The sequence below is a fragment of the Bemisia tabaci genome, chromosome 1 (assembly GCF_918797505.1).
Source record: "Bemisia tabaci chromosome 1, PGI_BMITA_v3".
In the NCBI taxonomy this organism is placed as follows: domain Eukaryota; kingdom Metazoa; phylum Arthropoda; class Insecta; order Hemiptera; family Aleyrodidae; genus Bemisia; species Bemisia tabaci.
The window spans coordinates 31,334,364-31,359,715 of NC_092793.1; the positions used below are offsets into that span (position 1 = coordinate 31,334,364).

The 25,352-nt window shown below is 35.9% G+C and overlaps 3 protein-coding genes across 3 annotated transcripts in view; 2 read left to right on the top strand and 1 right to left on the bottom strand.

Moving 5' to 3' along the window:
- Nucleotides 1–1,647: 1,647 nt before the first annotated feature.
- On the top strand, nt 1,648–18,110 carry LOC109041067 (uncharacterized). The gene is made up of 12 exons (XM_019057228.2): nt 1,648–1,805; nt 2,759–2,910; nt 4,283–4,398; nt 5,869–5,953; nt 6,519–6,640; nt 7,576–7,750; nt 8,599–8,809; nt 9,230–9,425; nt 10,292–10,488; nt 11,217–11,434; nt 12,874–13,107; nt 13,999–18,110. Coding segments are annotated over exons 1-12 (1,923 nt in total). The 5' UTR covers nt 1,648–1,803; the 3' UTR covers nt 14,214–18,110.
- Nucleotides 18,111–18,277: 167 nt separating this feature from the next.
- LOC109041074 (chromosome transmission fidelity protein 8 homolog) lies at nt 18,278–21,463 on the bottom strand. Its single transcript, XM_019057240.2, has 3 exons — nt 21,121–21,463; nt 20,343–20,454; nt 18,278–18,794 (listed from the first exon to the last, which is right to left on the bottom strand). Exons 1-3 carry the CDS (start codon nt 21,138–21,140, stop codon nt 18,573–18,575), a joined length of 354 nt encoding a protein of 117 aa, XP_018912785.1. The 5' UTR covers nt 21,141–21,463; the 3' UTR covers nt 18,278–18,572.
- Nucleotides 21,464–21,746: 283 nt separating this feature from the next.
- The window catches only part of LOC109041050 (uncharacterized), a 146,427-nt gene continuing 142,821 nt past the window's right edge, over nt 21,747–25,352 (top strand). Inside the window, exons 1-2 of the mRNA XM_072299783.1 lie at nt 21,747–22,305; nt 22,906–22,924. The gene's annotated coding sequence lies outside the window, so the exon portion shown is untranslated. The remainder of the gene's footprint in view (nt 22,306–22,905; nt 22,925–25,352) is intronic.

The window sequence follows — 25,352 nt, forward strand, 5'->3', positions numbered from 1 at the left end:
TTTAAAAGCAACTAAATTATCTTATGGACCTAATTCCTACCTATTTTCTACTGCTTATCTATGAATTTATTAGCCTGCGACTAGCTTGCAAAAAAAAAGGCATGGGCGGAACTAGGAATTTTCTGTGTGGGGGGAGGGGGAGGCACTGCAGAAGGGTATAGAACTTGAGCTAAGAGGGGTCCGAGGGGACTGCCCCAGAAAATTTTTGATGATTGGAACGTCTCGAGAGCAATTTTAAGCTATCCTCAATGACGAATTAAATATTACAGATGACAGAAATTTTGCTGCCTTGTTTTTAAAAATATCATTTCTTACTGTCGGTTTTTAATTTAATTCATCTTAATTTAACCGTGGACGGAAATAGGGGTGGCCGGGGGGCGCCCCCCCCCCCCCCACAATTCTGCTCGGTTCCTTCCAAAAAATGTTATGGACCCAAGCTACTAATTAGCTTTGAAGTAAAAGGCATAGGGAATGTAATAAAAAGGAGATTGATCCTAATATAATCGATCAAAGATGTCAGACGATGAAAATTTCTCGCAATGAGAGCAGCTTCCTCCGAGTGAAGAACGTGGAATGTAGTTTGACTGAATCCGGTTGTGGTTTTCGCGAATTTTAGCGCAATACTTGTTTTCATGAGAGTGAAATTAAAATAAATTCAATTAAAACCTACAGTAAGATAAGTATGACATTTTTAAAAACAAGTCAGCAAAATTTCTGTCATCTGTAATATTCAATTCCATTTTATTTGTCATTGAGAATGGCTTAAAATTGCTCTCAAGACGTTCCAATTTTCAAAAATTTTTACGCGTATCCCAAGTTCTATATCCTCCTGTGCCCCCCCCCCTCCCACAGAAAATTCCTTGTTCGCCAATGAATCTAACTTTCACGAAAACAAGTATTGCGCTAAAATAAAGGAAATAAAAACGAAGGCTGCTCTTTTTGCAAGAAATTTTCATCTTCTGACATCTTTGATCGATCCTAATGGGATTAAGCTCATATTAATTACATTCCCTATGCCGCTTACCTTAAAGGGGCCGAGAAGAATTGTGAGGAGGGGGGGGGGGGGCGTTCGGAGGTACGTGTTTCTGGAACTACCAGGCGGGAGGTACTTATATACATTTTTCGTAGTTTTCAAGCAAATTCCCGACTTTAATCGGCCATAATCATATAATGTAACCCCCAGTGCACATCTATGCAGCTAACTCAGAATTAAAGAAAAATGTATAAAAATGAAGAAATATGTTTTTGATCTGTTATCTGCATATTTGAAAACTTTGAACTCGATTTTCTCAGAACTGAACGAGGCATCCAATTTTTCTTAATGTACGGCCTAATACATATGTATTCATTTCGACGCACGGAAGAGGTATGTAGTTGATATTTCACATGATTTTTAAAATTCCCCGCCAAATTTTTTTTCAGCACTAAATTCCCTACTTTCCTCCTTTTCCCCCTTGTGTTTGTGCAATCAGATTACGGACTTCATATTTTCGGGTTGTTTATTCGTGTACATTTGACAAAAAATTATACTTTTCCGCAGAATTTTTCAATTACGGATTATATTGTATTTTTCCCTAGAATTTTGGATTATTTTCTTGGTTTGGACCCTTGGTGCTTTCTTAAGTCCCATTTTTGGCAGCCCTGGTTACTGTTGTTTTGTCTGGCTCGTGGATCCCTAACCTAGTTCACTTGTTTGGACTGGAGAATCAAATTCTTTTTGTCTAATCTCATTTATCGTCTCAGTTACCCCTCTTCACATCTATTTCAACATCATTTCATTTTCATCATGTTTTCAGTCAACCTATGTAAGTTTATCTTCCTGATTTATTTGTTTTGCTATCTGTTGATTAAGTTATGTTTATCTCCTGAACCCCAGACATTAGGATAAAGCTGACTTGAATACTCATTACTCATAATCAGGGAGGAAAGATCATTTCCGTTTTCTCTCACGTCGTTCTTTCCCCTCTCTTAAAAAATTCCTGACAGAGCCTTCAGCCACTCAACACTGCTACGTTCAGTCCAGAATCGACACCACATGGTAGCGTCGAATCTGGAGATGGAGAACTTCTCGATGAAACCTGTACGCTATGCTATCACGAAATTGAAGAGGTGTTCTCATCAGCTTCAAAACCAGCACTTATTAACTTCCAGTCTTGTCATTGGGGTGGCGGAAGCTACCTACGGACAAGTTGTTGTGAACTAATGTGAACCTGGCTCTGTCAAATCTCTTTAGAGTTATCAAGAACTTGTGATTTATTATCATTGGACCAACAAGACATTTAGCTTATAAATGGATAGACACAATGTATAAATATTGAAAGAAGATGGTTTCCTGGCTACTAGAACACTCAAATCCTTTCATTGAGCTGTGCATCCACAAGGAAGATCGTGTTCTTTTCACAGAGCCAGTGTTAAGCACTGCTTAAAACAAGACTTTCAGTAAAGTCAAGTATTGTCTTTTATTATCAACTTTTTCTGCTCACGAAATTTGATCTTAAGTAGTCGAAGACTTGAGCTTCCTGGTATGTCATAGACTAAGCTCGGATCAAAAGGCATCAGTTATACTCAAAGTTCCTTATCTTCAATTCTGTCAAAGTTTTTTTTTTGCCAAATTTTATTTCTTTTGCGACAAATTTTCTGTCTCCGCCTTTTAATTTTACATCATGATGCGAAATTATCCACCTTTTATTAGTTAGAATTAATAAATTGATCACTTGATAGTTACACAGAAGTTAATATTATCAACTATTTATTTCAGGATCTTAACAATGAATGAGTTCCTGGATACAGATAGTGTATTCACTCTTCCAACCTCAAACCAGTTTCTTGTTGTTCAGAATGTATCTAAAAAGCTCGATGTGGACTCAACTGTACCCGTCCTTCTGCTTGATGACAATCAGTCTGGCTATGGTGAGTTTCATCTTGTATAAGACCCAGTCAAAATGTTTTCAAAGGTTCACCAAGTGAAATAAGATTCCATGCTAATTTAGTATTTTAGAAGTTTAAAACTGATTTATATATTCATCACCTGACAACGCATGAAAGCTTACAAACTCAACCAATTGTGTGATTTAAAAAAAAAAAAAAAAAACACTAGGTAGGTATCTAGTCAAAATCCTTATCGACAAGTAAGAACTGATTTTCATATGTCAAACATGGCATATAAAGTCATCCACCGTTGTAATGCATACCGTGGGTTCACATTCACATTCAATGTGGGTTTCTGATTCATTAAACAAAGGTACCAAAAATTGCACTGGTTGCTTGATGTAACACACAGATGAAACCAAGGTTGAAAAGTCTATGATACGCACTAACGCAGTGGATGACGCCATTTGCTATGTTTTTCAGCAATATTGCCGTAATTTAGAAACTCAGCGTTTTCGTAGACTCTATTATTTTCTGCTAATCGTAAAGCTTAAACTATCAAAACAAGTTTCCATAAGTAGTGTAGCTGACCCATTGCTGTGATTTGTACAACAGTAGAATTTTCACAACAATCGAATTTGCACCCCAGAATCACAGATTCATACAAGATACAACCAAGGCTGAAAAAGCTGGTAAGGAGTGACAGGAACATACCTAACACTCTATTTTCAATTTACAAGTGACTACTATCCGAACTCAATTTCTCATTTACCATTGGACCAATTTTTTTTTACCAATATTTCTGCCAATCAGAAGTATGTGTATTATGACGTGAGCCGTGTTATGCACATATTCTCATGGGTCTTGGGGCTCATGTCTTAATGCACATAGTTCAGTTCGGCAGAAATATGTCCAATTGGAAAAGACATCTCTGAATTTACGAAAGATTTTAAAAATATTTATAGCACTCGGTTTGATCCAGATTATCAATGTACCTATTTCTGACTCTATTCTCAATACTTGTATTAAATTTAAATGTAATCGGGCTCAGTAAGTATTTATTAGTTCCCTGGCCCGAGCCAATCTCAATGTGGTTAGAATTTTTCAAAACATCTTTGTTGTATTTTACTGAATAAACCATTATCTATTTATATGGATACAATGGCCCGATCAATCCGCACTCGTTTCATTATGCTCTTTTGGCAGTGTTCATTTTAAATCATATTGGACCTGTCTCAATTTCAATGCACTTCTTTTACTTCTTACATGACAAGCGCCAAGGCTCCTTTCATCCAATTTCTTTGCTCACACTGTCGAAATTTCCTCTAACTATTAATTTCATTAATTAGGTATCTATATTTTGACTATTAATTTCATTTATAATTTTTGACGTGTACTTTCTTTTTTTCCTTAGTTAACAACTTTTTCTGTTCCAACAACTTTCAAGAGGATGTTGATGCCTTATTTGCCTCTGATGACTTGGGCAGTGAACTCTTGAGTTTTGACAAAGACAAAAGCTTCAGTAGCCTCGTAAGTTTCACTCTTTTTTCTGGTAATAACAACAAGAGATCTTTTAAATTTATTTTTTCCAAAAGGGAAAAGAGCTTTGTTGTGAAACATTAATGCTTTGATGAATTTAAACGTTTATCCATGGCATTAAGGGTGCCCCTTTATATCGCAGTGAAATGTTTACCACTTTTGGTTGAAGTAGAAATTGTAATCACACATTATGGGTCGTTCCCTTGAATAAACATCATACGCTAATTTCCAGTTCAATGGATCACTAAACGAGGTACAAATTTAAACATTCTGTCAAATGTTATCTCTTCAAAATCCCCTCCAGAACATGATCTGCGCAATGAAAATTACTAAAATTAATCCTAACCAAGATATTAACGTTTTATTTAGCTCTAATTATGAAAATTTTGACTTTCCATATCAAAAGATAAACCAGAGTTCATGTGAATCTAATCGGTTTTGGCAGGCTTTTTTTAATTAAAGAGTTTTTTTTCCTCCTTTTGTTGCACAAAGTTAATGAAAACATGCAACAGCTGAGCCGAAGTGCAGAGATTGAGGTCGCTATATTTTCATACCTCAACAAGTATCATACCTCAAATTGTAAATTTAATTATAAGTTTATTCTTCTTTATTAAAATTTAAATTAGCAAGTTTTATTATAATTTTGAAAATTATTAGTTTTAATTTAACTTAAAATTTTAATAAAAAATAAATAGAATAAGATAAGATATTAAAAACAAAAATCTTAATAATCCAAATTTAATAAAATTGATGGTATATCATTTTACCCACCTACTAAATATCAATATAGCAAAGAAAAATAGCTGTAAATAAAAATAAACTGCCAAAACCGAAATTAAAATTATTAATCTTACTAAAAACTTAAACCCAAGATACCAAAGATAGTTAATTACCAACCATTTATTTAGAAATCCAAGAAAGGGAGGAAATCCAGAAATCCTTAAACCATAAACAAAAGTTTCAAATCAGAGATTGCTACGGAAACATTTAGTGTATGATATAGATTTTTTTTTATGAGTGAGGAGTTTAAATTTATGCATCTAAAACCGCTAACATCTTGGTTAGGAGTTACTCCCAATAATTTTTGTTGCACAAATCATGTTTTACATAAAATTTTGATGAGAAAACACATCACAGTACGAATTTGCACTTTGTCTGGTGATCCGAAGGTTTATATTACCTACGTGTGATGTATTAGGTACGTAAGATCTAAAAATTGAGTGATAAGAGTGAGAATAAAACCAAAACTAAAATTTAAAAAAGTCTTACAGTAGAATACGTTTTATTCACCTCCTTTCTTCCAAAATTTTGGATAGGAACTTATGGTTTACCTCTCAAGTTCTCCTATCTAACTCTTGGTTTTGCAATTATTGGGTACCAGTGCTGATCCTCATAATAACCTCTATATTAAAAGCTTTTATTTGGTGACTGTTAAATTAACTTCCAGTTTTCTTTTTATAGATAAATGCTGATGATGATTTAGGAGAAATCATTCAAGGGCCAAAAGAGGACTCTGATCACAGTGATGTTGAAGTTGATGTCGAAGGTAACCTCCACAGAGGTTATCCCTTGAATAACCTATTCATTTATTTTTAATCTCAATAAATGTTTAATATCTGAAGTATGAAGGCTCAGATGTTTCTGTCATTTGCAGTGAAACTAAGTAATGACAAAAATTTTAATTTTTATCTCTGTGTATACACTGTTTATGTGAAAAGTCGAGGAATTTCGATCATTTTAGTGCGAGGAAACCTGGGAAAGCCATTAAATTTCCTCCACGTTTGTAGAGCCCCTGTGGTTGACTGATATTAGCCAGGTGTTTTCAATGTATTGTGATTAAATATCACATTCAGTAACCTCACCCTTCATATTTTTTGTAGAAACATAAATAGCCTGAGATTCTGAATGTCTCTAATGAAATTAACTAATTAACTAACTTAACCTAAAGAACCCAAAAAGAGTAGCTGCTGCATTGGAAGTATGAATTTTTTCATACTTCATACATCACCGACAGCAGTTCGTTGTCTTGTGCTCGCAGCTACTTGCCTTCCCTGTGGATACCTAGCCAGCATCTAAAGGTCTTATAAACTTTGTCATTTTTATCTCTAAAGGTATATCCGATGATGAAGATGAAGCAGTCTCAGCTCCCAAATGTGAAAAAACTGTCTATTTATGCAGTCAGTGTTCCACACCATTTGGCAGCATCGAAGAATGTAAAGAACATATGATAAAGGTAACTTTTCACCTATTATGTTTTGTAGCTCGATATTGTCCATCAAAACATCAGGAAGTGGAGGAACGATGATTTGTTGTGCATCATATGAATTTTAATTCATGAGTTAGCTGAAGCCTCTAATTTTGTCGAGTATCAAGTTCTACCAATTAGAGGAACGAAAGTTTATTGAAAACTATAGCAGATAGACTAACAACTTGACCATCAACTGCACTGATTCATACTCTCCGCTAGGTCTTAAAATTTCTGGGTTTACCCTGGAGTGGAGAAACTATCCTATCAGCTATGTTGCATCCTGACTAATTGTTTCATCTTTTTGTTTGTATGAAATTTTTAACTAAAAAAGTTCAATGTCTTGGTGACAGAAGTCTGTTTTCCGCACGCCTTACAAGTACGTTCATTTTTTCTCCATGTACAGCCAGCCTTTTTTTCATACTTTTTGATGGTTGACGGATGAGTGTGCTCAGAAGAAAAATGGCACATTGTTTTAAATTTAAAAATGTTGAGGTATTCTTGAATGAAATGGATTAAAATTTAGTAGTATGTATTGCATTATCGAAGAAGTTTATGAGGCGGTGCATAATTTTACTCACTGGAATTTTCAGTCAATAATAACTGTTTCAACTGAAGGTGATTTTTGTCGTTAGAGTTTTTCTTTTATTTTTTATGCCAAAGTGACATTGTCTTGGTACCGTGGCGTAGGTGTTTCAACCAGAAGCGTTGTTAAGTTTTCAATAAGCAAGGAAGAAACCCAGTATTTGAGCATGGAATCTTTTATCGTTTCGAAGAGTAAATGCATGAATGTTACCAATCTGAGTGCAAATGCGATTCTGAGGTTGTTGACCCAAGTTTCCTAAATTCACCCATTTTGTTATACCATTGAATCTTTTTTTATGTCTTGTGCATCTATTTTAATATCTAAATATATTTTATAGGACCATAAATTTGATCTTCTCATAAACTCTGTACCTGATGAGGACACCTCTCAAATAAATTCTTCTGAGCTGGAAACAACCCCATCATTGACTCAGGACAGTGAAGAATTGAATGAGGCACCTGGAGTCCCGGTGGAAAATGGTAACCCAACAGAAAATGACAGGATATCTTTAGGTATGTTGTTTACAGTAAACTTGGCTTTGTAAAATGAGCGTGCTAAGTAAATTTTAATCATTGCATCTTTGAAACATTGCATCTTGCAATGTACTGAGTGGACTTAGTTTCCAGAAAAATTTCCCCGTTTTTCTTTTTTTCTTAAAGAACAATTATTGCTCACTAGAAATGCTTCCAGGGTCACATTTTACTGCCTCTGATTTGAAAGAAGTGGAAAAAAATCAAGATGGCATTCGGAAAAATATCACTGGTATGAAGGAAATACCAGAATAAATTGTCTAATTCGCAAATCAATTGACAGGATGGAAAAAAGAGTACTTTCTTAAGATACTGCTATTACACTGGATTTTCCTCATCTTGTAGTCACGGTTGAGAAAACTCAAACATGCAAAATTTTTGTCATTCTGACATTGTGAGACGTCGATGCAGAGAAAAATATGTTTCTCACAAACCAGTCAACAAACTTTAAAAACTAGGGGCTTTTTAGGAAACTTAAAGTTTGACTGCCATAGCTGCTTCAAAAACTGAAAAGTACGATAATGGTCATGTAAGACAAATGGAAGCAAAAGGAATAAAACTGGTCATATTATTGAAATACACCTTCTACACAGTCTAGAGAATCCCTCTTGTTCACGTCTATTACGTAAGACTTGAATACTCTAGAATTAAGGATGCATAATTAGAATTTGAGTTTAATAAATGCTGATAAGCAATGAGCATGAATGTCAGATGATGCAAGCTGACTTTCAGCTCTTCAGTGACAAGGAGTGAGAATCTGTTATTAATCATTAGAGGAGTGGATTTCATAGCTGAAGCCAATGTTTTTAGAAAATGCTTTCACCCTCCAGACAGCAGCGGTAGACAAGAAAGCAAGAAACAAGACTCCTGCACACATACCCCAAATGACGAGACAGAGTCACAGCCACAGGCACCAGCTAATGATGCATCATTGCAAAGTACAGAGGAGAGCATTGAACCTGAACCTGAAGCGGAACCAACAGGCTCAGGACCTGAAGTTGAATTCTTTAAGGACCCTGATTATGTCTCTAAATCCTTCAGGTATGTTTTTCAACCAATTCTTGAAACATTTCCATCAAACTAATGTCAAGTGACATGAATGAGCTGTCCACGCACACATTGTGACCATCCTACATCTTCATAAAAAAACGCAAGTGGAAACTTCTACAAATTCACCTTTTAGCCCTGCTTTTCTCAACATTGGCACCCAGAAATCTTTATTTTGTGCCCTGGGGGATGTAAAGAACATAATTTTAAATGAAAAGAAAAGTTAACCAGAGTCATAATTTTTGTTCTCTGTGCAGGATCATTCACAGAGACTTTTCGCCTTTTGTTAAACAAGATGTAAATGCCAAGACTTTATTCCTTTTACATCATCCTGTAATGTACTTTAAAAATCCTCTATCACCAAATTTAATTAACTAATAATACTTAAAATTATTTGTTTTTTATTTTTTCTAGGTGTGATTTTCTAGGTTGCTGTGTTCGGTTCACTTCTCACAAAGGCTGTGTTATGCACCAAGACTGCCATGAAGTTAATAGTAAAATGTATGTATGTTCACAAGAAAACTGTGATGAAAAATTTTCAAATTGGAAGCGATGCAGTCTACACCTGTGGAAAGCTCATCAAATTGATATTGATCTCTACACTTGCCCGGTAAATATGATGTATATCCGTATTTAGAGCCACTTCCAGAAAAGCAACCTATCTTACTCGGGGATAATCTCCAGATAGGTAGACCCTTTGTGCGTTAATGCTTCCAACTTATCATGCCAAAGAAAACTAATTTTTTTTATTATTATTATCAAATTCTGCATCTATGATGACAACGCATGAAAATCGGAGTACAGGCTGTAAATATTATTTTTCTTTCTTTTTCTTCATAAAAGAAAGAGGTGAGCACTCAACCCTACTAGGGTGTCTACCAATCTGGAATTTCTGGAAAATCTGGAAATAGCACTGATTTGTTACGGGCGGTCCAGAAGTACTGAAAAAGTGCAGAAATTCGGCAAGAAGGTCCAGATTTTTTCCTTCGTACCACATGTGTTTTTTAAGAAAGCCTGGAAAGTATGCAATTCCCTGCGCATTGATTTTAAAAGTGGTATTTGCCTGCAAGATCGCAGTCAGTTAATCTTCAAGCCACCCATGAAATTTTGTGTGTACTTCATTTTTGTCGTAATTCGACAGAGAGTTTTAAATTTTCGAAATTTTTCGAATTTTGTGAAATGAAGGTACTATAAAAGTACTAAATTTCTCTGTTGAGGAGGTACTGAATTTTTTGGAAATGCACGATTGAATGTAATTTGAAATGTATGATGAAATGATTTTTGGCCAGTCTTTTTTAGTAGACACCCTGTATAATGTACTGGTAACATAATTAAACAGCCTTTATATATTTTATCTGAATTTTCATATTCAAAAAATAAAATAAAAAATTAAAAAAGGTAAGTGTTACAAATGACTTGTTACAAAATTTGTTTTTATCAAATATTTATTTATTTATTTTTTTTTTTTTTTCACAGGTGTGTTCAGAGTACAAAACATGGTCTCGATACTCTCTAAGGACGCATGTCAAAATTCATTTGGCAGACAAAGGCTATCCCTGTGACAAGTGTGAGAAAAAGTTTAAGCAAAAATCACAGCTAGTAAATCATCTTGCTGGTGTCCATTCCAAGAAAAGCTCAAAAGAAAACTCCAGTACAGATGATGCCAATAAATGGTAAAAACATTGATCAAACCCTCTATATCATCCAATTAACTAGTTTCAACATAGTGCACAGTTCCATTGATTAAAAATTAACAATTGACCTTTACTTCGTATGAGTTAGTAAGATAAGTCCTGTAAAGTGACATGTGATCATATGGAAAGTATGCACCCTAGGAATAGGAATCTTCAGGGGTGCCGAAAGTCCCATAGGGTTGTCTGTTTCTCACCACCTAGTGTTTTTGCCTCATGGACAACACTTAAAACTCTCTAATTTTCATAGCCTCTTTTCGGAAGCTGTGACTTTGCCTCACATCTCAAAAGTGCCATTGTGTCCTGAGATTTTCCTCAGATTTGTCGCAATCCTTGCAAATAGCAAGATCCGGCACTGTAGTTAATGGGACAAGGTTTAATTTTTCTCACTCATGGAACTTCGTTCACTGAATAGTAGCAAGATCTTTTTGGTGTTCAGCCACTTTTATGAATAATATTTTACTTTCCATTTTTTTTTACATCTTAGTCTATGAAAATGGTTAGGAACTCTACCAAGTATCTTTTATTTTACCTTGTTGAGCCAAAAGCAGGAGCCCGTAGTTTTGTCTGAAAACACTATTCAAGATTGTGCCAATTACTTTAGCTCTAATCAAATGAGTCCTGTCGTATTTTCATTATCAATTGAATATTAATCAGAAGACTTTTGATTATCTTATGCGATTATCCAATGTGATTATCTTCTTTTACAGGTACACTAAAAAAGTCTGTAAAATATGCTCAAAAACTTATGCTGATTCAAAGTGTTTGAAGAAGCATATTCAGGCAGTTCACCGCAAGATGAAACCGTACGTTTGCAATATTTGTGGTCACCAATCTGCCAAGAAAGCCATGATGCAAATTCACATTCGATCTCACACAGGAGAGAAACCATATGCGTGCACTGTAGAAGGCTGCTCGTACAGGACAGGTCACTATGTTTTTATTCATTGTTGGCAATCCCTTTTAACAGAGTGTCTACAGGTCTGGAAAACTGTGCATTGTCAGGGAATTTCACCAGGTCCCGGAAATCAGAAAAGAGTCAGAGAATTTTCTGAAAAAAACTGAAAATTTGGGAAATTTTGAAATTTAAATAAATACCAGCGCTCTCCACCCAATCCAATTGAGCCTCAGTTTGGTTCAGAGCTCAGCGTTCGATGTTCGCTGTCAAATTCTGAAAAGTGAATAGCGGAATAACTTTCAATCAAAACTTGAAATTTTGGTCAATTGAATGATTGATTCTTGAAATAAAAGATTCTTAAGCCTCCGTCATTTGTGGTGAAATTAATACCAAAATTCTCTCCTTTTCAGTTCAATGCTTGCAACTTGTCAATGTGAAAAATCAGGGAATTTAGCAAAGACAAACCGCACATCTTTTGATTTCTCAGAGGGGGAGTCAACATTAGTTTAAAAATTTAATTTTAAATACAGGAGAGTTTTTGTGATACTGTTTTTATGCGAGCACTCCAGAATTCCAGTAGTACTTCCAGAGTATTCCAGTCAAAGAAAAACCTGGAGAAGTCAAGGAATTTCTTCCAATTGGGCCTGTAGACAGCTTGTTCAAAGAATTATTTTGAAGGAAAAGAACCTCAACTCGGATATTTTTCAGTTAATGAGAGTGGGAAGACTTCGGTGTAAAATTTTAAAGATTGCCACAGATTCGAATGGTTTTAAGCAGGAAGTAACAAAGTAGGTCTTATCTCCAGCTTCAAAACAAGAATGCAGTGTTGCTTGTCTTGAAAAAAAAAAAAAACACGGAACATTAATAAATCTTCCATCATTCATAATTCATTGTGATCATTGCTGTATCAGTTTTATGACTAGTACCATACAAATATGTGTTACAGAGAAAAGGACAATGGAACAGCACAATTGTAGTTGTGCGTCCTTTGTAGCAAGCAGCAGCTGCTATTTCAACTGCATACATATTTTAATGATTATGAGTCTATTGCTGAACTAATGACGAAAAAATTTGCCATAAATCAGAGAAAATCAAAAGAAATAACTATCTCCAAACATTGGAGAGCACTAGGGACTTTCATCTTAAAAAAAAAAAAACACTGAAATGTTTCTCTGTAATTAAGTTAAGCTAATAAATATTCATGACTATCCAAATAAAGTTTTTTGAAAATCTAAGCTTAGAAAATTGAGAACTGCGGTTAATCTAAACCACAACAAACCCTATTTCAATAGTAATTATTGATGAAGATTTTCTTGTTGTTTTCAGCAACTGTATTTTTAGCAGGTTTTTTAACTGCCAGCAGAAACATTATAGTGATCGTTGATGAAAATTTTAGGAATTTCTATCAAATTAATTTTCTTAAAATTGATGTCCTTGCACTAAACTAATTTATTTTAATTTTTCCACAGGTGATCATAACAGTCTCCGGCGCCATTTGATGGGCCATACAGGAAATAAGCCATATCGGTGTTTGTATTGCCCTTTTGCTTGCATCCAGACAATTAATTTGAAAAGGCATATTGCCGCCAAGCACAGTCAAGCGCAGGACTGTGTTTCATTTTGCACTCTCTGCCCATTTTCAACAGTTAATCCTAATTTGTTCAAAAGCCATATGAATGACCACTCCAAAGGTTTAATTGAAGGTGAGGAAAAACTTTTTCTGGCAAGTTTTAACATGTGTTTTCTATGAGAACACTAACTCACATTAATCACTTGAAAGCAAAGGCTTGATCTTTCAGTCAAAGAGTTTTCATGTGGTTTTTGTTGATAAATGTCCATTGTTCTGAGGATGTTTCCTTGTTTTTTTAAAGATGAACTCAGGCATATTTATCGTTTTACATCTAATTGAAAATGACAGAATCTTGCAAGTAAATAATATTCTTCTAACATTTTCAATTACAAAAACAAACGACAAAATAAATAAATAAATCAGCTCTTCTCAACTTTATGGAATCTAAAAGATAGAGAGATGAAGCACCTCTCAATGTTTTAAGCGCATTTCATTTTTTGAGCGCTGTCATTGTTAACAATTCCTTTGGCAATTAAAAAATTCTGTAGGAAGGTCCGTCACCTTAAGCCTGTCAATAAATCAAGAATCCCATATCTTTTAGACTGTAAGTTGGAGATGTAGCCAACGTGCGTTAAAATTCAGAAAACTGGAAATCTCAATACAGAAGGAAAAAGCTTATTTGAACACAATTTTCCCTTAGTTGGCCACATCTCCAACCTACTATCTATACAACTCATGCGTCAATCAGTTTGTGAATCCCATGTTTTGTTCGGAAAAAAACTAGAATACATTAGACCTTCATGTGATAAAAAATTGGATCAAAATTTTATCAAATTTAAACTTCTTAGTCCAGTCTCCAATTTTGTTGCATTTAGTTCCACACTCTTTTATGAACAAAATTGAGAATAAAATTTGATACATGAAAATCAGATTGAAGAGTTAGAACTCCGCCTTGCACTATTTTGTTCTCCAAGAGTCATGCTTTCTCACCTGACATCTTATCCTTTTTTCACTGATCTTGCAGGAAATTCACAAACCGTCACCCTAGAAGCTTCACCCATCCGCACCATGCCCACTGATGATGAAGACACGACCAACTGTTTCCCTAGCGATGAAGGTATTGTCACGGGTGGCATCACAATTCCTGCTGATCCCAACCAAGGACCAATCGTGCTTCTGCCTCCCAACTGTAACTCAGAGTTTGAAACAGATGCACTGATTGATGCCATGAACACGTGACTGGTTCTCAATCCTTTGCTTCCGTGCTAACTTAGTTAGTCTGTTCAGTGGCCTTTGTTATGTTTTTTTTATTTCCTTAATATGAAAGTTGACTTCACATAATTTGGGTTCCTATGTGAATGAAAGCAGGCTTTTTTTCTTCTTTTGGATCGACAATGAACCACTTGTCGGTGCCATGAAATTTTTTTTTTGATTGTTGAATTCAATTGTTAACCAAAGATTATTGAAGGATATCTGTGTGCCAAGTTTTTACTTCTAATATTTATGCAAGAAATCACTCAATAGGAAACACCAAGGAGTGGTGGATGATTTCTGTCTTTGACAAGAATGTTTTTATTTAAGCATTTCAAAAATTGCCTTGCATTTAAATTTCTGCTTATTATCAAGTACTGTTTTAAAGGAATACCTCCTATAATATATACCCTGCATTTTTACAAAGAATACTAAGTCTCAGCTATGCATCTTTCAAAGCCAATGAAAAAGAAAAGTTGGTTGGGCATCTTCATCTGGAGTTTTGCCTTTGGCACACTGAGCACTGGACGTGGTCCAGATTACAAGCCCAGAACAGGGCCCCCACAGATATTGTCTTCCTTGAAACTATTGGTAAGAAAAAATGCTCATAGTTTCTATGTGGTTGGCAGCCCTCGTCACCTGTCATAGCGCTAGCCACCTCCCTCTCTGATTGATTGTCAGCGCAGCTGAGCAATATCCGTCTGGGTCTGGGCCTGGGTCAGGCCGTGAAATTTTGTAGGATTTGTGGTAAAATCTGAATTACTTTGAGTTGGGGTTTTACCTTTTATTTGCAGGAAATATAAACGGAGATACGGAAAAAGATATAAAAACGGAAAAATAAACGGAATTTAGCGAGACGAGATGATTGTGAGAACAGAGATCGATCAAAACTAAGAATTTTTGTAACTAAGGCGACGACCAAGGGGGACCCGCTTCATTTTGCCCCCCCCCCCTGAACTTCTCCGAAGTTCTGAGTTAGAGCTGCTCCTCGTGGGGTCCTCGGAAAATTGTAACTTCATCGAAGATTGCCTTTTCGAAGCGGTCCAGAAGTCGATTTCTCCTTAACATATTACGACATAGTGGGCATCTTCATCTGGAGTTTTGCCTTTGGCACACTGAGCACTGGACGTGGTCCAGATTACAAGCCCAGAACAGGGCCGTGATTGTTTTCTGGCAACTAATGCATGTAACGATTTCTAAGAATAGACCAATGACTCTTTCCCGTGTCGACATCTGCAAGGTCAACCAGAAAAATAGAAGCGGATTAGGAAAAGGGCGGAAGCGAACCTGATTTTCTCTGAATAAACGGGAGAAAAGGCCCTAGGCCTTCTTTTAATTGATTTAGTGGTTTTTCTAACCGATCTAGCAACAAATATCTCGTTGCTTCTTCGATGACAGTCATCAAGCATCACAAAACGGTGAATTTAAACCGCATGATGACAATTTTAATAATAAAATGTGACATCGTCCCAACTTTTAGGGGGATCGTGTTTGGGCACCTGTTGAGCCACCTTCTCCTGAATTTCTGTGTTACTAGGGATGTAAGCCAGTTTGTTAGTAATGGCCTCCTCCAACTGCTTTTGACTCGGGATGTCACTAAGATGGAGGCTTAGGCTATTTAGTTTGGAGTCCAGCTCTAGGAGATTGAGGGACTCCTCATCTTTATCAATTAGTTTATTTTGTTTGTCATTTATGACACCCATACTTGCAGTGAGGCTTTCGAGTAGGATATCTGCTGTTTCTGAGATGTTCCCTTCTGAGAGTTTTGGTATTTTTTTTGTTAAGCTGATTGTCCACGTATTTACATATGTCTATGTTAAGAGGGTCATTTATCCGTTTGATTTCGGAACTTACTGACGAGCCCGGACTTTCAGGAATTTGTTTCAAGTTTTTAGTTTTTGGAAGTCATTTAATGCCAGGAGGTGAGTTGTCAGTGCTAGTCGTGGAGGAATTGCTCGATTTAGTTGCGTGTGTCCTGGTTCATAGTGATGATTTAACGGTATTAAAGGTTGGTGATTTTGTAATCGATTTTGTGGTCGGTTTTGTGACTAGTCTTGTGACCCGAACGGTCGGTGGTGAGTGAAACATGACGAATTAAGTTGGTTCACGCGCGGAGCGACGTGCGCTAAGGCGCAGCGACAAAAGAGCGAGCGATGAGCGCCTGAGCGCACCGCTACACGTAGGCGGGATTTGGCTTTCTATAAAATTCCACCATCATTCTAGGTCGTGCAGAGGGAGTCTGACATTCGGAATTTTGAGGAGACTGTGTTGAGGGAGGGGAAGTTGATGATGAGACAGAAATTTGGGACTGGTTGACAGGAAGGTAGAAGTCCAGTTTACACACCAAGGAATGTTGGTTTTACAGTTTATGCCAACAAAATAAAACAAATAATGATTTAAACTCACACTTTAATGAAACAAATAATGATTTAAAATCACACTTTAATCAAACAAATAACGATTTAAAATTGCATTTTAATAAAAAAAATAATGATTTAAAATCACACTTAAAACGATTGTTATGACACTGAAGTCACGAAGGTTTTAAACACATTTAAAAATTCAAAATTGGGTATTTAACATTTCACGTTGTGCGGCCATGTTGTACCTGGTGGCACCTGTTTGGCTCTGAGCTTCATGCAAGATTCCTGAACTTTCACTTTCGTGGATTTTGTCGATCTAGATCACTACCTCAGCGGTATGTGATGTGGTAGCATATGAACAGTCAACACAAATATATAACAACTAGGGGGCTCCGCCACTCAACATCATATCAATCTCTGTCAGTGGTTTTCTCTTCCGTTTCTGTTTAAAAAGCAAGACGTCATAATGATCAACGTCGCCATCACCTAAGAATAGAAAATTCCATATCTCTTCGCGGTCACCAAATTAGTTGCAAGAAGTCTAATTCTCTAAATAGACGCAGAGTTACAAATAAGGATACAATTTTGTGGCCGTAACTAATTCTACGTGTCCACCATATTTTCCGTTTTTACTCCTGTGAGTTTTATAATCTATTTCAACGCAATTAATCAACACAAAACGTTTACTTCACATGAAAACACTCTGAAATTATTAGTATCACGGTAGTTAGGTACGTCATAGTAGGTAGCTGTGTCTCGATGGCTGATGTATACACTGATCTCTATCAAATAATTCGGGTTTAGAAGAATCGGATATTGCATCAATGTCAAATTTGCATGAGATTTTGTAGAGAAAAACTGGTTTTTTTTTTTTTTCAGCATCTCCTATCACCAAAGGCAAAAAACAGGTATCTTTGCAAGGGATTAACATACCTGCATACCTGTAAAATTATTTAAAATGAGTCTTTACATATTTCCTTCGAACACTGCTTGAGGGCACTTTGTAGAATTGAAAATGTTGGCTAAATTTTTTCCGGTGAAATTTAACGGCAATCTTCTTTCGCTCATTTCTAACCTCACCAACAAGTGTGTGGCACTCCGCTGAAAGATAAAAGTTGGTGAGTTCTATGCTGACACTAACAACCTATCAGAGAGAAAGGTGGCTGGCACCATGACAGGAAACAAGTGCTGCCAACCACACAGTTTCTACCATGACAAGTTTCAAAATTCGGCCAAATAAATTCCACCATTTCTAATTTGAGTGCTGTCTCCTATAAAATCTAAAAAGTATGTTCAAAAGCATTATGAGATTTCTTAGGAGCAGTCTCCGAGTCAATTCATTCTTTTGAAAAAGTACAGTAATCTTGTTCTTTGAACACCTGCTCTCTCAGAGATGACAATCAATTACTATGAATACTTAGAAAAAAAAGCCTGATTTTTGTCCTTATATTTAATTACAAGTTGTCTGTGATATGTATAATTTTATCCAATAAAATAATTGTCTTTTAGTATCATTCTCTAATCCTTGTGTACCAATTTTTTCTCAATACTTATCTCTATATAAAGATTTCAAGTTAAAACTTGGAGCAGGGGTATCAAAATGTAACTGTATATTCTTGCTATGACACCAATAAATCAATGTACTTCAAACAACAGATCTTCGGAACCAAGAAAAAATTGCCAATTACATTCATACTGAGGTAAAAACGTTTAATTGTGAGAGTACAAAAGGTTTAAACAAAACAATCAATGAAAAAATATACACATAGATAACACAATATCACTATGAAACTGATAATATACAATCTCAATTTTTTAGCTCATCAGATTTTAGAGCAGCATTTTGAACTAAACTTAGCATTGTTTTATACAACACAAGATTCCAGAAAAAAATTCTCTCTCATATGCAATGTTAAGGGAAACATTATTGGGGGGCACTTCGTTCGTTATCATATCAATCCAAAACGACAAAAAGTGCACCTTATCACACATTTTTTGGGACGTTTGCGATGATTGGCTTGGGTCTTACATTAAACAGTAGTTTCTTCTTAATAATTGCTTCAACTATATACTCAGTCTCATATTCGTCTTCAGCATTTGACTTCACTTTCCGGACCTTCTTCATGATGGCAAATGGTTTCTGCAGTTTGACACTTTTCCCATGCAGGATGTGGTGACCAATTATCAAAATAGGTGTATTGTTTTTCTGAAATCAGAATATTTATTACTCGGTTATGATCATAAGTTCAGATTGCTTGGGGGTACAGGGTTAAGCATGGATCCGAAATAAATAAAAAAAATTGTATCCTTCATTGAGGGGTTTAAGAGTTTTGATACAAAAGGATTATTGATGGAAGTGAGAGGAGCATATTTTCAGGAAGAGCCATGAACTCTGCAAGCTCCATTTCAGAAGAGCTCAGCCATCCTGGGCTACAAGGGGCTGTTCGGGGCCCAAAAATAGCTGAACTTTGGGGACAGCTGTAGATTGAAATGACTGAGAGCTTTGTTTGTTTTACATAAGCAAAAAATATTATATGTGATTACGGTATAAAGTTGGCAACTACCCCTCTCTCATCTACTGCTATTTTTCGGCCCTGAGCAGCATACGTGAGGCTCAGAAACAATCCAGTATCTTTGAAAAGAACTTCAAGTCGCTTCAGTAATCTTTATAAATAAAATCGTTGGGGGTTTTAGTGTGACACTTATTACTGGAGTTCTACCAAATCAAATTCGATGATGTTTGATACCGGTGAATCCTCTCGACTTTTTGACGCCTGCAAAATTGTCAAACTTCTAAATTTTATCCCTTTTTGCCAGCAATGCTCTTAAAACCAAATCCATACACCCCTCTGACCTTAATTTGCCAAAGGGGTGACATCCTATTGCCTACTTGGAGCGACCTACTGGGGCGATTTTCACAATTGTTGGAGCAACTGAAAGATTTTAACGATGCTTTTTAATCTCTAAAAGAGCAATGTGTAAATTTTGCAAATGACGACCTATTGAGGCTATGTTATTTGACTTGCACATTTTTCATCTCTTTAAAGGCATTGGTGCCTTACTTTTTTCTGCTCCTCTTTTTGACTGAAAGCGATCTTATTAGTTCACTGGCTGTTTGGTATTACATAGATTACTTTCCTAGGATGTACCTTCAAGCTGTGCTAGGTTTTTCAATTATTTCACCCACCAGTGTATTGCCTGGTTCATAATTGGCATTCTGTGTCAATTAGGCATAAGGGAGTTCTTAGAAGCATTGATTAGTCTTTCATTCAGCTTTAAAATTTTCTTAATGCACAGCAGTCAAAAGTACCATTTAAGAAAACTTTTTTTAAAATTCAGAGCATTTTTCTAATCAGCTCAATTTAAAAAAAAAAATCTCCCCTCAAATTTGCTTACTCAACGCTTAACAGTGATGCCAAGCGTACGGATTTATCCGAGCCGCGCGGACATTCCCTATACCGACATGGACCGCATACGAACCAAAACCTTACGAAAAAACGCTTCCCTATCTTGTTTAGTCCGTACGCGTGACGTCACAGAATGACGCTCGGCCAATAGCAGCATGGAGAGCATACGAATCTCGCACACGGAGCATCCGGGAACACTGACGCTTAAGCTCAGGGCTTTAAGCTCATGCATTTACTGCACCTCTTGCTTCTGCATCGTACAATAGAGAAAACAATGGATAACATAGACGAATAATCGGTCAAAAATCGCCAAAAAATTTCTGGAATTAGTTGAGAACCATGCTTACATCTTTACTGAAGTGGAGATCACCGACAAACTGACTGAATAAAGAACCACCAGTTCTAGATTCCAGATCTCCTTGAACTTCGATGATTGAAAAATCATTCAGCTTTTCATCTCTGTAAAAATAAAAATACACACCTACTTAGGAGCCTGAGAGAAATATTGAGTGAAAGGTTTGGTGCTAGTAAAGAGCGATCTATATTTAAACTACATAGACTCAGTTTCAAGTAAGTTTTCCTTTTTCATTTGTATGCACCAGTATTTTGACGATACATATCAATATTCAACATGCAGAATGACATATTTTGTTTGCGTATTCCTCCTATACTTAATTTTACCTTAGGATAACTAATCAACATAATGTCATGAAATCTTTGTCCATTTTTCTTTTCTATTAACAGCTTAAAATCTGTATATGTTTCAAGCTAAGTTGGCCTGTCCCTTTTTGAATAAAATGAATAGGGACAGAAATGTTGTTACGCTGCAGTGGAGATACAAGGCTTCGCACTTTGGCCATCGGTATGGTTAAACAAATAGGAAAGGTCGATTCGTCTAAACAAAAGTTTACCCATTCAGTTTGCTGGGAATTTTAGCGTTTGATTTGAATGGGGGATGTGCCTGTCACTCTATGGTATTCTAATTATTTTATTTTTCATTTATGTACAGTACAGAGTGAGAGATAAAGTTATCAACCTTTCAAATTAGTGCTCTTCGAATAACAAAAGGGAAGAGTCACTTCCGAGGACATAATTGTGAATTTTATTCTGCGCATACGTACTTACGTTTTAACGATTATTGTCATTTTTAGGAAAACTTGAAATTGGCCAAAAAGTTAGGAAAAGCTACCAGTTTTTAATTGACGTAAAGAAAAGGCGGGCTATCTATCTTTGGAAGAAAGGAGGCAGCAACATCCTCATCGATCATTAGAGGCAATTGGTGGCAATACTGGAAGAAATATTTTTTGACGTTGAGGATACTTAGGCACGTAATGCAGGCAAATTATCTAAGGATCTTCAGAGACGATTTTCAAACTTTTTTTCACAATAACTACGAAAAAGAATTTGGGAAACTAAATCAATCACGATGAGAAATGTTAGAGGTTGGAATTTTGTATTTGGATGGGTTTTTGTTTTTTAGAGTGCAACAACATTAAAACACCAAAATACATCTTGAAAAGATTTTGACCCCTGAACTCCTGAAGGAAACCTTCTTTTTGAACATTGAAAAAATTCTTAAACTTAGTATGCGCGTAGCTATTATTTTCTCATGAAATTGTTGCACTTTTTATCACATCCATCGCTAATTACTTGGACGAATTTTCAAAGGTTTTCATGAACAGTTGGCGAACTTGTAAAACGTGAGTTTTGCCGGTGCTGTTTTGTGAAATTTTTGGACGCCATCTTGTTTGTATTTGTTTGTACAAATCGTTCTTTGCTTCTCACCGTGGTAATTAATGTAAATTGTTCGTCATTTCGGATAATTACGCGTAATTCAAGTGTGTTAATTTGTGAAATGTTAAACCGTAGCATGCGATTGTACCCCAGATTTCAGGCTCTCCCAAAGTTGTTATTGCAGTTGATTTGCCGTTTTAATTAAACTGATAAAGAGCGAGAGTGGCGAGTGATGGTATTATCTTTTTCAATCTTATTCGGAATACCTGTCAGATAATACCGCAGTCTTGTAATAATATATCTCATTTTCTCCTCTAATAAGCCCCTCAGATGCTAAGAAAATTTCAATCATCAGTGCCTCAATCTCCCTATTTTAAAGAGCAATTTAGTGAAAGAGTGGTTGACATATGATATTATGGGTGTACAGCATGTATTCTCATCATTATCACCTCTCAGAGAAAGCATTTTTGTGTAGTGTTTCGTTACTATTCTAATAGTGTTGCAGTCTGCTTGTTGAAACATCATTCCGTGCCACCTGATAAATTGCAGATAGTTCCTGCTTTATCACAAGCTAAGGTATGTATTTGTAGCGTTACCTAACCTCACTTTCCAGTATCATCTTATTCAAAGACTTGAAAAAGGTTTCCTTTTTGTGATCGGTAGATCCACTGGTAATACTCCGCAGGTTGTCATTTCAGATCACAGTTGCCTCTAATCAGTCGTGTCGTTTGTTGTCATTATTTTTGATTTTAAGGTTAGGTTTCACCACTGATGGATTCTTCCGAAGGGTATTTCGGTACGCTTCATCACTGTTACATGCCTTTACAAGAAGAAACCATCTCTATTGATTTGTCTAATATAGTAGAAGATGTATCTTTTTACTCATACAGGAATGCTCTAACCTGATCGCTACTCTCTAAGTCAAGGAATCAGGTGTATGCAGAAGGAGTATATCTGCTTCTACGTCCCTGTGTGGAGAAACTTTTTTGGTATAGTTACCTTTAATTACAATGATGTTTCCTTGACTCAGTTGGTGTCCAGCCCTAACTCCTATTGTTTGTAATGTCTTTCCAACTTGTGGAGAAATTCAAGGGAAGCATCCTCTATTTTTCTTCCACCAAATCCATCGACCATTTACATCATATTGAATAATTTTATGTTACTTTTCTGTTGCAGATTGCGTGCTGCGGTAAAGGTAAGATGCACAAATTTTTGGAACCAGAAGACACACTGGCAAGAGATAAATCTATTACCTTTTAAACTTCTTTCAACTTTTTAAAGTCTTTCAAAACAGAGATTGCAGGCTAATTATTGAAAATCTACAGGATTTAGTGGCTTTGTCATTCTATATAATATTGAACTCTTGGTTCAAACCAAAACAAACTAATGTAACCTCATGTGCTAATGCTTCATGAGTACCTTGTGTTGATTTATTAGAATTTAGTCATTGACTGGTCATAAATTAAATGACTCATTAATTACAAGAACTTTTGATCGTAAGAAACACTTAAATGCATTTTACCACTATGGTACCAAAGGGCAAAAATGGCGCGAATCAGAAACAAGGTTCTGTGTTTACACTTGAATCAAGGGTTCGATATTACACCGAATAACATAGCCACTAAATCAGTCTGTAGGACATCCAATTGCGATGGAATGCAAGACCACTAAGGTAGGTCTATAGTCTATGTCTTGTCTTGTCGTGCTGACATAGCACCAGTAATCAGGCTGCTGATAGCCAGCTTTCAAAGTATTTGTCAGAGAGCTGGGGGAATTTTCTTGCAACTTGTGCAAGTTTAGCTTGTAGTCACAGAGAGCTTCCGTGCGATTCTGGATTTTAATGCTCCTTGGATGTGCTGCACCTACTCGATAAGAAATGAATAAGGGGTGGAAGCCACACCCAAGTCCTGCAAGATAGGTACTTACCTAGGAAGCCAACCACAAGTGCTTCTTTCCTCCCTCTTGATTGCGATGTGCCATTAGACAAGGTACAAATTCAAGCATTCTGACAAATATTTATGCTTCAAAATTTCTTGTCAAAGACGATTTGTGCAACAAAAATTACTGAATCAACTCCTTACCAAGATATTAATGTTTATATTGTGCACTGGTCACAAAAGTTTTGAATTTCCTTCCAACAAGAAATAGCACAGTCTACGTGAATCAAATTGCAGATTTCAACGATTTTAGCATGCTTCTCAGTAAACACCAAGGAGTGTTCCTTTCCTGCTCTGTGTTTTTCAAACTGTAAACAACATACAATTACTGAGCTGAAGTGCTGACATTAATATAGTCCTGCAAAGACTGTCATGGTAACATGATTTTTAATGAGCAGGATGTTTGAATTTATGCACAAAAAGACGTAAATATCGTGGTTCGCAGTTACTTTCAACAATTCTCTTTGCAAAAATTGTGTGCTGCTTGAAAATGTGATGAGTAAACTTACATCATAATGCTTGAATTTGCACCTTGTCCAACAGTCCATTCAGTAAGTAAGTAAGCATTCATCCAAAGAAACTGTTAAATGTTCAGTACAGCAGGTTTTCAAAAGTTAGTCAACCCATTTTTATCTCTGAAACCATTGAAGCTTGAAGATTTGATGTCAAGATGATTTCTAAAGAGGACCTTCCTCTAACGTTTCGACTTTCGAATAAGTAAAAATCAAATCTCCCTTGTTTTTTCAGAAACTGGCCCACAGCAATTCCAGACAGTTAAGCTTAAAACTATAACGTCAACTCATGCAGTTTATTTCTTAACTTTCAGTATCTCTAATCCGTATCTGACTTTAGAGGTCGGCCAAATTTACCCATTAATGGAGTTGGTCTTGTAAAATCCATGTCCTATTTGACATAGATCCCTTAAAAAGAGCAATTTAAAATCAATTAAACATATTTAGTGAGTCTTTGCTCTGAAATTTATCTCTTGTCAGTCTTAAGGTATCTAAATTTTCTACATTGTTACCAATGTACCTATACACATTAGCAGGGGAATTTCATCTTTTTTTCGTTCAGGTCAAGATAGCATGTAAGATCTGGAACCTGATCTTGCTTTGAAAAGAAGGAATTATGTGAAAAGTCTTAGCATTTTTTGAGTGTCCTCAGGCAGTTTTATTCATTTATGAAATTTTATTGAAAGTCGGCCTATTTTTTTGTCCATGTGTTGTCAATCGCAAATTTAGCAAAATTTCCTCAGAAAAAAATTACAAATTTTAGGTATTAAAAATATGACATTTTTCTTTGAAAGTTTTAGAGAATTCAGATGCTATTTAATTGAATGTTTCTGAAAGTTCTAAAAGAAAGAATTTATAACTTTCTTGAAAGTACTTAAATATTTTATTGGGAGAAATGTGGCATAATTTGAATGCTCGCTTGGCAGAGCAGAGGAGACATTCTCGCGTCATTAAGGGTCCTCTTTTGGCCCACCCCTCAAAGTCAAAAAGAACCCCCAACCATTCCATTGACTTGGTCTCATTTATATGTACGTGAAACAATCAATGGAAAATTACAAAATACCTATGGCTAGAAAAAAGTAGGTAAACGATAGGATGGTAGAATAATGCCGGGTCTCCACTATGCTGGGGGAAATTAAGTAAAGCCAGAAAAAATCCAGGACTAGAAATGAGG